This window comes from Gossypium hirsutum, chromosome A06, assembly GCF_007990345.1.
Source record: "Gossypium hirsutum isolate 1008001.06 chromosome A06, Gossypium_hirsutum_v2.1, whole genome shotgun sequence".
Lineage (NCBI taxonomy): Eukaryota > Viridiplantae > Streptophyta > Magnoliopsida > Malvales > Malvaceae > Gossypium > Gossypium hirsutum.
Window position 1 is genome coordinate 128129417 of NC_053429.1, and position 13653 is coordinate 128143069.

Below are 13653 nucleotides of genomic sequence, written 5' to 3' on the forward strand. Positions count from 1 at the left end.
TAGCATCCTATGCAGCCTATACACATTATCCATAAATTCTCAAGTCATAACTATAGTAGTGAAGGGGTGTTCCATGGCTACAAAATGAGCATACTTAGTGAGGCGGTCAACCACCACAAATATGACACTCTTGCCTCCGAAGTTTGGAAAGCCCTCGATGAAGTCCATGGAGATAGAAGACCAAGCTCAGTCTGGAATTAAGAGTGGCTGTAGAAAGCCTGAGGGTGCTATTGTTTCTGACTTGCATTTTTTACATAATCTCTTGACATCAGTGGTGAGGCTCTTCCAGTATACAAGGCTTGTCAGTCTCTTTTTAGTTGTGTTTACCATCGAATGTCCCCCTAGAATGTTGTCATGGAAGAGCTGAAATAATTCCTTTCTGAGGCCGGTAACACTTCCCACCATAATCTTCCATTTTCTTCTGAGAAACCTACCATCCCAAGAGTATTTTAGATGTTTGGAACCTTGCTATTGGACCTCTGAACATAACCTTCGAGCCTTAGGATCCACTATATAGGAAGCTTGCACTCAAGCCAACAAGTTAGAACTGATAGTACTTCTAGTGAGCTTTAAAGATTGCCCTTCTTTCAGTGCTTGATCATTGATAGTACATTTGCAGCCAAGTTACCAGACCCTTTTTCTATAGATTATTTCATAGTTATACCCAAGTATATTTGCGACCCACTTTTGTTGGAAATAAGTAATGACAATTTAATCAATAAAAAACTAAAAGCTTTGCTGGTCAGTTTTGATTTTGAACGCCCACCAGATAAGAATGGCACTTTCTTACTGCTAGAAGTACAACCAACATTTCTTTCTCATATATGAAAAGGGCTTGATGCCTTATTGCCAGTCCCCTATTGAAGTATGCCATTGGTTTACCTTGCTGTTGAAAAACTCCCTTCACCCTATATCCTGAGGCATTCGTTTCCACACAGAAATCCATGTTGAAATCAGGTAGAGCCAAGACCAGTACTAAGCATAAAGCTTGCTTTAGTTGCTTAAAGGCAGCATTGGCTTGCTCACTCGACCCCCAAGTATTTTTCTTAAGCAAATTAGTGAGAGGCCTGGCAATAACACTATAGTTCCTTATGAACATTATATAGTAACTTGAGGGCCTTAAGAAGCCCCTCAACTCCTTGATTGAAGAAGGGATAGGCCAAGCTGCTTCACTTTCCACCTTGGTCTTGTCCATATAGAAAGTCTCATTGAAGATGATATGCCCCAAATACTCCACTTGACTTGTTTCAAAAGAGTATTTACTCTTTTTAACAAAAAGTTAGTGTTGTCTTAACAGCTCAAAAACCTCTCTCAAAACAAGAATATCATCAAAGAAGACCAATATTGTTTTCCTCAACAATAGTCTAAATATGGTGTTCATCAGCCCTTGGAAGGTAACAAAGGGCTTGGTGAGCCCAAAGGGCATTATCAAAAACTCATAATGGCCCTCATGCATTTTAAAAGTTGTCTTGGAAATGTTGGCTTCATGAATTCGGATATCATGGTAACTAGGTTTCAAGTCCAGCTTGGAAAAAGCTCATCCAACAATTATTCGATAATAGGTATGGGAAACCTATCTTTGATTGTTAGCTAGTTAAGGTGCCTATAATAAACACAAAGCCTCCAGGTTCCATATTTTTTCTTAACCATACCCACAAGTGAAGCAAAAGGGCTAGATAAAATTATAAAATTTTAAAAAGTTAAGAGTCTAAGATTTTGTGTTAAAAAAAATACAAATTGAATTATTAAATTTTAATGAAAGCCAAAAAATAAAAAAAATTTATTTCCTTTCCTTAAAAGGTTAATATTTAATATATTAAAACTTTTTTTTCAATTTTATAAACAGAATTAAAAAATACATCAAATATTTAAATTTTAAACTGTTTGAAATCGAAAAACAAATGTTAGTAAATAGGGACAAAGTCAGAAATTTTTTTTTGAAGAGAGTCAGAGATTAAATTATGTATTTTAACAATAGTAAAAATATAATTTTATTACTTTAATTGTTTAATCTTTATAATTTAAAAAAATAAATCAATTTTTTATGAAAGAAAATTTTCAAAAAACCAGGCGAATATCAGCCACTCACATGAAAACAAATATCCACAAATAGAGCTGATCATGGGCCGGGATTTTTATTATATGGGGAGCTTGATGAGCATGAGAAGCTAGTTTCAGTGCTTAAACAGGTTGACGTTGTCATCTCCACATTAGCAGTCCCACAACATCTTGACCAATTCAAAATAATAAAAGCCATCAAAGACGCTGGCACAATTAAGGTTACTTACTGCTCCTAATTGATCAAACCCAATATTCCAAATGTTATATCTGTTTATACTCAGTTGATGATGTTTTATCGAAAATTAATAATCAATTAAACTTTCAAAATTAACATTTTCGTAAAAGCCTTTAAACGTAGTGGATGACGTGACAAAAACGTATTGACGAATGGGATCTAAAGATTGATATTTTTTATTTATGAGTTCTTTTTTTTTATAACATTTAAGCAATATATATATATATATAAGGCTTAAATGGTAAAATATATTACATGTAACCCCTCCTGAAACGGGAAGAAGCCGCGGAGCTGTATTTGTTATTTGATGGCATAGTGATGTTAAATTTTAAGTGCGTTAAATTATGGTGAAAATTGTAGAGGTTGTGCCATCAGAATTCGGAAATGAAGTGGACAGATCAAGAAATGCACTTCCACCATTTGAAGCTTTACTTAGCAACAAAAGGAAGATCAGAAGGGCAGTTGAGGAAGCTGGAATCTCATTCACTTACGTAGCTGGAAATTCATTTGCAGCCTATTTTGTTGACCTCATTCTTCATCCTCATCAGAATCCTTCAGAAGTTATGGTTTATGGAACTGGGGAAGCCAAGGGTACGTAAGCTTAGCTAAATTTAGAATTTTAAAACAGATCAAGAGTCTAGAAAATTAACAAATTCATGCATGTTATGCATGCAGTTGTGTTAAACTATGAGGAAGATGTAGCAACCTATACTGTAAAAGCAGCGACAGATCCAAGGGTAGCCAATCGTGTTATCATATATAGACCGCCAGGAAATATTGCTTCTCAGTTGGAACTCATTTCTGCATGGGAGAAAAAGACTGGCCGGACTTTGAAAAGAGTTTATGTTCCTGAGGAGGAACTCGTGAAGCTCTCTGAGAGTAAGCCCGCCTTCGTTTCATTTTCGTTTCATGTTATATAATATTATGATGTAACTTAATTTTGTATACACATATTGTGTTTAGCCTTGTCTTTCCCGGACAACATTCCGGTGATGGTTTTACACAACATATTCGTAAAAGGAGATCAAATGAGGTATGAAGTGACGGAAGAAGATTTGGAGGCCTCCAAGCTTTATCCTGACTATAATTATACTTCCATTGATAAGTATCTTGATGTATGCTTGGTTGACCCTCCTAAACCCAAATTAGCTGCTTTCGCTTGATCCCCACCTACGCATATGTATTTCTCATTTTGGAATTACAAAGATAGGTTGTTCCATGGTCGGTTCGGTTGAATTTGGATGTCTCATGGTGGTGTCGTTTTGTTCTTTCTCATGGAGAAATCATCTAATTATTTCTCCGACTTACCATGAACGTGTTGTTAAGACCGGGAGAAACTGCAATAAAGCCTGAAGTTTTATTAAGTCCGATGTTAGGGATTATGAATGGAGTTTTACCCTGTTGGTTTTGATTTACACTATGATAAAGATGTATATGGTTGTTGACTTTTAAAATATTTTAAATAAAATTTCATTTTGATTGAGATATAATATTAATTCTAGTTAAATTTGCAAGTGCTGTTGAGTGTTTTCCAAAGTAATATATGTATGGTAGTGGGTAGGAGTTTTTAATCGGTTAATGGACCCGAAATAATATTAATTGAATTAACTGACCCTTCAAAATTTTTAACTGTTAACCGAACTGAAATTTTTTCGGTTAATTCGGTCAGTTAAACGAATTAACCGAAAATAATATATTTTTTAATTTTTGGTTAAAATAAGTATAAAATTAACCGAATTAACCGAATTACCAGAATTACCCAAATTAACCGAATTAACCGAATTATTTGTATAAAATTATATGTTTTTTATTTTTATTTTTAGTTTTAGATTTTTATTTTTATTTATTAAATTATTTGTAATTTTTATGATTGGGTTGGGTACTTTGGTTAATATATATTAGATTGAGTATTTGGGTTTATGTTGGATTAGGTTTGAATAGTGGGCTATTTATATATTATAATTTTATTTATTAATTTTTTCGGTTAAACTAAAAAATTCGGTTAACCGACCGGTTTCGAACCGAATTAACCGTTAACCGAAAACTTAAAAAATTATTAACCGAACCTCGACTGAATTAATTCGGTTAATTAACTGATTAATCGAATTCGGTTGGTTAACTGAATTTTTTTTATTTTGCCCAAATTTTGCACACCCCTAATAGTGGGCATCCGCAATACCAATTGGGGCGTATCATTCCCATATCTGCAATACCAATTGGCGCGTATCATTCCCATATCTGCAATACGATAATATTATACTCCTAAACTCTTTTAAAAGTCACACATACATCATCCAATTATAGTTTGAAGTTAATAAGTAAGTTTTAGATAAAAGGAAGCAACATATGTTATATTGGTCAAATTATGTTTTTATCTTTGTATTATATTTAATTTAAAGACTTAAACAACATACTTTTAACTTTTTCAAACTTAATTTTACTTGGGTTCATTCACTTTAAATACATAAAAATAATTTAACGCATACATCATCCAATTATAGTTTGAAGTTAATAACTTATACAAATTTTAAATAAAAGAAAGCGACATATGTTATTGGTCAAATTATGTTTTTATCTTTATATTATATTTAAACGTTTAACATACTTTAACTTATTCAAACTTAATTTTGTTTGGGTTCATTCACTTTAAATACATACAAATAATCTAAATTCAGAAACTATCATTATTGCAACGCAATCAAACTAATATTATAAGATAGTGTTTGGAAAGCTGCCTATTAATTATATTTGATGTAATTGTTTATTAATTATAGACATGCTTGAATAACCATTATAATTGGCAAGTCACATCAATTTTTATGTAATTGAAGCATCCCAATTATACTCTCCAATTTTTAGAGGGAGGGTTAGAATTAGAGTAATTACACCCAAATCTAATTTTTTTAAAAATATTTTTATACAGGTTATAAAAATAATATTAGAAGCATGAACATGTATGAGTATTTGGGATAGTTATAAAAAAAAATTTCTTATATTATAAATCCTAAAAAATATATTATAAAAATCTTTTTTGTATTTTATAAATGTATAACAAAAAGTTATATTATTTAAATCCTAAAAAATTGGCTAAAATTTTATTTATATATAAAAAGTTATGATCAAGTATGGACATAATTTATTTATGTGTTCATGCTATATATTATAAAATAATATAATTATTCATAAAAAATGTTATAGCTTTTTTATTATAACTTATTTATAAAAATAATTTTCTAAATTTATGAAAATATTTTTTTGTAAAAATGTTTAAAAAGTTTTGGATAATTTATTAAACTTTTTTTATAAATATTATATATTATAAAATTTCTATTATTTTTAATTAATTTGTATATTATAAAAAATGATTTAACCTAATATAACTTTTCTCCAAATTAAGTTTTTATAATTAAAACTATAAATTATTTTGACTGTGAACTCAAATATTATAAGGTGGATGCTAATTATGTAAATAAAAAAGGTTTTATTGCACCATATCTAGGATATGGTACCATTTTAGATAATGTTGCAAGACACAAGCACTATAAATAACTCACAAACTCTTTAATTTGAGACATTCAAGATTTCAAAATGTGATTGAGAAACATTTGTTGTCCTAAACAAACATTTATCATATTAACAACATCACTTTCGTATAACATAAAAATTAATGTTGAATCGAACTAGTTTGTTGCATATTTCATAACTTCAATCATAGAAGGAATTGAAACATTCCACATTTTGGAAAGTACATAGAAGAAAGAAATCTTGATAAATTTAATGATGCAGATTCAAATTCAGCTGATGATGATGATGATGAACTTAGTTAGTGACTAACATATGGTTATAAAGAGCATATGCTAAATATTAAAGAGAGAATAACCCAACAAATACGCGCTAAAACAATTAGATAAAGTTGCATATGATGTTTATTTTTCTTTCTATTTTTATTAGTTATTATCAACTATTTTTTTAAACTAACATAATATATATAATTATTTGATTTTAATATTTGTTACTTGTTTAGAATTTATTTTTATCATACTAATAATATTTTATAGTAATTAATATTTTTAAAAATATAAATTATGCAACTGTGTAATTATAATTGGTATCACCAAACATGACTTAAAGAATTACAACATAATTACACATTGTCAGCTAAATATATCTAAAAATTACAATTCTTTGTATTGTAATTATTATCCTATTAATTACACTTTTATTTAATTGTTCTGTATTATTTAAATAAATCGAAATAAATATTAGGTGGAAGAGGAACTTGATGCTAATATTATACAAATTCAAGGTTGGGGGCTTATTCCTTTTAACACATAAAGTAATATAAAATCATGAATGAAATTCTAGCTTTTACAACAGAAAAATAATTCACAAGTTTTAGAATCATAATTCAGATACATGCTTTTTTAATATGTAAATATTGTTGGATTCAACTTAATTTAAGTTTTAGTATCAGTAAGCAATAATTTTAGAGTTAACCTTTGGCACATTAGCAACATATTTTTTAAATTTCACAAATAAATTTTAAAAAATTATCATATATCTCAATATATATATATTTAATATTTTACTATATATTATAGCATACTTATCATCTGTTCTTAAAACAAAAAAATTTCACTTCTTTTTAAGTCTTAACCTTAACTATTTTCAAGTTTTGGGTTAATTTTTTTAATTTTCAAGTTTTGGGTTAATTTTTTTAATCCTATAAAATAATCTAAATTCAGAAATTAGAACTCTTACAACATGATCAAACTACTTCAAATTAACCCATAATTCATACACGTTTTTAACCCATAAACATCATTGAATCTAACTTATATAAGGCATCTGTTTCTACAAACAACGAAAAATTGTTCAGAAATTAGGCCATGATGATGACAACGATTGTGTGTGTGATTTCACACGTTAAAGCTCCAATTGCTATTAAGGACAAAATAGGGTTTCAACATCAAAAGTATGTATCAGATGACACCTTGTTTTAATTAATGCTTTGCCTTGTAAGATTTCCATATTTTTTTTTCTCCTCCCTTCACTTGTTCAGGAAAAGCTTAGACATTAAGTTTTTCTTTTCATGTGGCCAAACGTATGAAGAACTAATAATTTGGTTTACTTTATTTAAGCTTCTAAAAAATTCATGTTTTTCTTAAGTTGTTGATCGAAGTAATAGACGATGAAAACATAAATTTAAATTTTAAAAAAAATGTGTTTATTAAATGAGCTTTGCATGTAATAAAAAAAAATAGTTGGGGAGATACGACCTTGTTCGCTTGGCTAAATGCAAGAATTTTTTTTAGCCCCTCTCATAAATTAAAACATTAAATTTAAATATTCGTAGTTACTTTCATAGAATATCATTGTAAGACCCAAAATTTGCCTGGGCTCGAAGAAAAAAACCAAAATTATTAAACGTTTAGAGTCCAATTACATCAGCCCAAATCTACCTATTTTTACAACCCAAAACCTAAGACCTGGCCCAAAGTTACACGGCCCAACAAGCCCAACAACATTAAGCACTCAAAACCCTAGCCCCGTTCGCTCAGCGCCGCAGCAGCCTCCAGCGCCGTACAAGCCTCCAGCGCCTCCGTACACCATACACCTCCACGCGCCACGCACACCTGCAAACAGACAAGGAAAACAGCAACAAATACAAACAAAGAAAATGTTGTATTTTGATTTATTTTTCCTCTCTCTTTTCGGATATAAAGCCAGATTTTAACCTTGTAATCGACGCGCACAGAGAGAACGCGAATACCAAGCAATCAAAGAAAGCAAATATTTTTTTTGAAGGTGGTTCACTCTTTTTCTCTCGAATTTTCCTCTTTCTTTTTTTTTAATTCGTTATACGAATATAAGGAAAATAATACAAAAAAGGGGAAGGCTTTCTTACCCATTGACCGGCGTCGACCTAGTCGGTGGCTACTTCTCCGGTTCAGAGACGTGCGGATCCCTAGGGATCTGTTTGAAGCAGTGACGGAGACAGGGCGCACCCGACTCCACCGTCGCTCGCAGGTTGGCCAAGAGAAGAGTGAGGGTCAAAAGGATTTCGAAAGAGGGGATTGTTTTTTTTAAGAAGCTTTAGATCTGCCAAATGAAGTTTTTTTTAGGGTAAATCTCAGTGTATATATGTGTTTAATACGGTGTCGTTTTGAGCCGTGAGATTTGGTGTTGAAACAGCGCCGTTTTAGGGGAGGAGACCCGTGTGTCAACCCATTTCATGACCCAGACCCGCGCCTTTGTACTGCAAATGGGTTATTTGCAAGCTTGGTCCTTCTTTGTTTCGTGCGCATTCAATCGCGCCTTATCTGTTACGCTTCACTTTTTAAATTAGCCCTGTAATTTACGCGTGTTTGCGCTTTAGTCCGTGTCTCTGCTCTGCGTTTTAGAACTTGGGTTATTTCCAGTTCTAGTCTTTTTACATTGACGCGCATCACATATTGGCCCTCTTTTGATTATTTTATTTATATCTAGCCCTAGTTTTTATATATATACAAATTTGTCAACCCCCGTTTTAGGTGCCATTTTATTCGTCGTTACTTTAGAATGATTTTATGCCATATTGCTTCTTCGATTTGCATTTTGTTTCGTGTATCTTGTAGCAATCATTTTATTGTGTCATGTATGTTATCGTTGCATATTATTTATTCATTGTTTCATATCGTCATGTTAATTATTCTCCATGCGTTGTTGTAATCGGATTACATTTTTAGGTTCGCTATATGTAATTATTAGTTTGTTAGTTGATCACATCTCATATATGTCAATTATCCCATGTCATCATTTTCCATTTGATTTTTGAAACGTGGTTTTATGAAATTCAAATGTCATGATTAATTTCGTCTTATTAATGCTTTTTAAGCTAGTTTCACGGCTATTAAAAATCCTTTAAAACAAAGGCGATATTCGATGCTTGGTGATTCATGGAATCGTGCCCTAACGTGTTAAGTTGCAATTCCTCGTTTGCTAAAAGTAATCGAAGGTCCCTTTAGAATTTCACCCACGGCTATAAAAAATCCCTTAAACAAAGGCAATATACGATATTTGGCAATTCGGGAATCATGCCCTATCGTGCTGGGTTGTGATTTCTCGTTTGCTCAAAACAATCGAATATTCCTTTAGGTTTTCACTCATGTTTATTGAAAATCTTTCAAAACGAAGGCGATGTTCGATGTTTGAAGATTTGAGAATCGAGCCCTATCGTGCTGGGTTGTGCTTTTCATTTGACCTAAATAATCGAATATCTCTTCGAAATTTCACACGTATTTTCTAAGGTAAGGCAATGGTCAATGTTTAGAAATTCGAGGAATCGTACCCTACTGTGCTGGGTTTCTGTTTTCCGTTGGACTAAATAGTTGAACATCCTTTTGTGATCTTCGAATTATAAATTTACGGACGTCGAAACAAGAAGATTTCTGGCAACCAACTCGGGTTATTCAAATGTTATTAAAAAAGAAACACATTTCAAAAAACATTTTTAATTTTAGACATAAGGACAGTATTTAATCGATTTGGTACCAATTTTGGGCGTAGTGAGGGTGCTAATCCTTCCTCATAAGTAACCAACTCACGAGCCCATTTTCTTATATTTTCGTAGACCAGAATCCTTGTTTTAGTAAACCAAAAATGTTTTATTAAAATAACCAAATTCTTAGGTGATCTGATCACACCAAAACAAAAAGATCGGTGGCGACTCTGTATTTCCGTTTTATTTTCAAAAAGTCGATCCCCCTATTTTTTCATTAAACTCTAAAATTTAAGATTGAAAAAGGGGTGGTTTCGACAATCATTAATTTTTTTAGGATAAATTCGGTCTCTCAATATGATCATATTTTATCTCATGTTAACCATTACATATTTCTTCATTAAAAAGTCGATTACTATTAAATAGTAATTAAATTATTTATCACAAAGACAAACTACTAGTGGCCACACTTATCTTTCATCTATCATGTAATGTCGATGAGAAGATATCATTTACCCATTAGTTGAGCGATGAATTCTACTATTATGAATGATGCTATATATTGCAGAAGTCTATGCTCAACACACCAACTTTCAATTCTTTATCTATTTAAGCTCAAGCTTTTACTTACATCAAAGTATACAAGTCACACATACATAGTCCATCATCCACTTAAGATCAATATATGACACATTATGAATGTCACAAGTGAAAAAAATCCATAAACAAATTTAAAATCTATTCTACTTGGGTCATGCCCGATGTACTATCAATCAAATCAGTCACATCTATATCTCCATCTTCCAAGAATCATTTGTTCCGATACTCAAGACAAAGCATATCCTCAATTGGATTTGATAGACAACATATTAGTTTTTCAATCGATTTGCTCATTTCTAATTAGACTAAGGACATGTTTAAGTTCATATACTAATACAAGTTGTATTTCCATATTACGATCTAATCATATAATATCACTTAGTATTAATTAAATATTAGATAATCAGTAAGCCAATATTTGTTTCCACTTGCTTTGTGTGTAAAACAATTAAGGACAATATACAAAGGATATTATGTAATTAATGGATATTATTATTAAACCAATTTGTTAAAAAAATACATATGTACATAAACGAAAATACTACACTTAAAGCATCAAAGCCAACATCCTCCTCTAGGAATACAATTAAAGAATTAGACAGAACAATATGAACAAGACAATAAGGAATCTCATCATAAAAATGTCACTGTGCTCGTGATAAAAACTACCCATGCAAGATGGTGAGCAGACTCATTAGAACCCCGACAAGTCTAAAAGAAAGACAAGTTCTGAAGTTGAGCAAAAAGAAGTCAGTACTCATCAATAAAAGCTCCCAATTCTAAACAATCTTCCCACGAAGACTGAAGAGTAGTGTAAAATTCTAGACAATTCATCTCGACCAAGACCCAATTGAAACTTTCGACCTCTCATACAACTTTACTGTAAAAGAATCTATAAGAAAATATATTTAATTTTTACATTAAATGGATTTCAAAACAACCAATTAATTTAATTCTATTTTCAAACTTCAATTATTTAATTAAATAATAATTCAAAAAACTTAAATTAATTATTAGGTCATTACTACAGGTGATCATAGGCCAGGCCAGGCCTCAACAGAATTTTAGGCCAATTTTCTAGGCTCAGGCCCGATCCGAAAAATAGGCCTAAAATTCTGTCCAAGCTCGAGCTTTTCCTCTATCATCGAATGAGAACGTAACAAACTCCTTGACCTCTTCAATTGGCACCACCTCAGTTATGACCAGAAAGTGTACTGGCTCTTTTACACTTTCATTCAGAACCGGTTGAAGTTCTGTGTCAGTTGTTACTGTTAAATCTATGTCTACTGCTAAATTAATAATTACCTTTAATTAACTACTTATCACCTTTAGCCACGAATACCCTCTCGGTATCATCTTCACTAAGGATTACCACCTAAGATATCTTCTCGATCTCACCTAGGCACACAAATACCCTCTTGGTTTCATTGCTTGGCACAAGTTTTACTCAATAGAATACCCTCTCGGTCGCACCTGTCTAGATCTTCTACTAGGGGCATCACTTCCTTGTATACTAAGTAGTCTTGAATAAACACCTAATTTTAGATTTTTAATTACTTAATCAATTAATTAGGTTAAACAATTGAAACATGCAAGATATGTATAAAGCGGAAACTTATTCTAATATTTACACAAACAATCAATTAACAGAGTTAAAGAAAGAGATATCAATAATAGAACAAGAAAAGAGATGCAGAATGCTTATTGATTCATTGATGTAAAAGCGTGGTTTTAGAACAATCTCCGTTTGCGAAAGTCTCACTTCAGAATAGGATCTTCCGATTAAGCGAACATAAAATAAACTAAGTGAAAACTAAGAACAAAATAAAAACTTAAAGAATAAATTGTCTCCTTAAATCTATGTCCCTAATGTGTTGTGTCCCTAATGTGTGGTTCTGAGCTCTTACTTATAGATTACATGTATTATAATATAATTAGATCAAGTAAAGATGAGTAAGCATATTCATTTAGGTTGTACAGACGAAAACACCCTTGCTAATTTAAGTGGCCTTTTCGTAGTTGTGTCGCAATACCTTCAAGCCTGTGTTGCGACAATGATGGAAATTTACTTGCTTTGGCATTTTCAAGGCCATGTTACAACATCCTCAAGTGTGTGTCACGAATGGAAGACAATATCCTCCTTAGTTGGTTTGGAAGGTGTGTTGTGACATCCAGGTAGCTTGTATGATTACGTTCCTAAACATTTGAACAAAAAATCAGTATTAGTCCTTGTATTAGCGTAGATTTATTTTATTTTCATTTGATAATTTTGAAAATTGTACTTTTGGAATTTTATAATTTTAGTGTTGATAAAACTGTGCCTATTAAATTCATTAAGTCAAGTTTTACTATTTCCAAATTTAATTTTTATATGATTGTCAAAACTCAAAAAGTATAAGGATTAAGAATAATCATACTAGACATCATTGACTAATTAAATTTAAAATTTTACATGTACATAAAGAGTAATAGAAAGATTTAACTAAACATATTTATTATTATTACACTCTGTTATAGACTGAGGTTTACGCATGTGATTAATGTGTGGATCAGGTGGTTAGGCAGTTAGTGAGCTGGTAATTTGTTAAAGGGTCTCTCAAGTGTATATATACATGTATTTGGGCACTATTCAAAGTAAGCAAAATTTAATTGAATCTGAATGAAGATTACCTTCTAGTTCTCTGTAATCATTCGGTAGAGAAATTCACTAATTTACCAGGTTCTCATCATGGTATCAGAGGGCACTATTCAAAGTAAGCAAAGTTTAATTGAATCTGAATGAAGATTACCTTCTAGTTCTCTGTAACCATTCGGTAGAGAAATTCACTAGTATACCAGGTTTTCATCACACTCAGAATCAGGGTAAACATTTTAAAATTCGAAAAATTAGATATTAAAAATTATCAAATTAAAATATAAAAATTATATCATAAACTTCCATATAGTAACAAATTATAATAGTAAAAATTGACTAAAATCACCCACATTTTAGAAAACCAGGGAGAATGGTTAGTGTATAACTTTTGCACTTAGAAAACTTCCAAAATTTCCTCTTTTCACATAGATAAATAAATATAGTTGAATAAAATCTACATATTGAATTCAAATAATATTTTGTATTTGACAATGCATAAGTTTATTATGATATATCATCAATAAATAATTAATAAATATATTTATTATATTCTTTTTTCATATAACATCCAATGGCTCATTCACAATTTATAAATTTATGCACAAATATAAATTCATAAAGTTAACAACCACAATAACAAAA

At 31.1% G+C, this 13653-nt stretch overlaps 1 protein-coding gene and 1 long non-coding RNA gene across 2 annotated transcripts; one reads left to right on the plus strand and one right to left on the minus strand.

Annotated features, from left to right (window-relative positions):
- The first annotated feature begins 2142 nt into the window (after window positions 1-2142).
- On the plus strand, window positions 2143-3738 carry LOC107961513 (isoeugenol synthase 1). Its single transcript, XM_016897626.2, has 3 exons — window positions 2143-2887; window positions 2972-3175; window positions 3260-3738. The coding sequence occupies exons 1-3, from the start codon at window positions 2641-2643 to the stop codon at window positions 3457-3459; spliced, it is 651 nt and encodes a 216-aa protein (XP_016753115.1). The 5' UTR covers window positions 2143-2640; the 3' UTR covers window positions 3460-3738.
- Window positions 3739-7632: 3894 nt separating this feature from the next.
- On the minus strand, window positions 7633-8959 carry LOC107960129 (uncharacterized). Its single transcript, XR_001701107.2, has 2 exons — window positions 8205-8959; window positions 7633-7932 (listed from the first exon to the last, which is right to left on the minus strand). It is a non-coding gene; the product is annotated as an uncharacterized lncRNA (long non-coding RNA).
- Between the last annotated feature and the right edge of the window lie 4694 nt (window positions 8960-13653).

Coding starts and splice junctions, on each gene's coding strand:
- LOC107961513 (XM_016897626.2), top strand. CDS start 2,641: ATGGTGAAAATTGTAGAGGTTGTGCCATCAGAATTCGGAAATGAAGTG. Junction 2,888..2,971: donor TGGAACTGGGGAAGCCAAGG/GTACGTAAGCTT, acceptor TTATGCATGCAG/TTGTGTTAAACTATGAGGAA. Junction 3,176..3,259: donor ACTCGTGAAGCTCTCTGAGA/GTAAGCCCGCCT, acceptor TATTGTGTTTAG/CCTTGTCTTTCCCGGACAAC.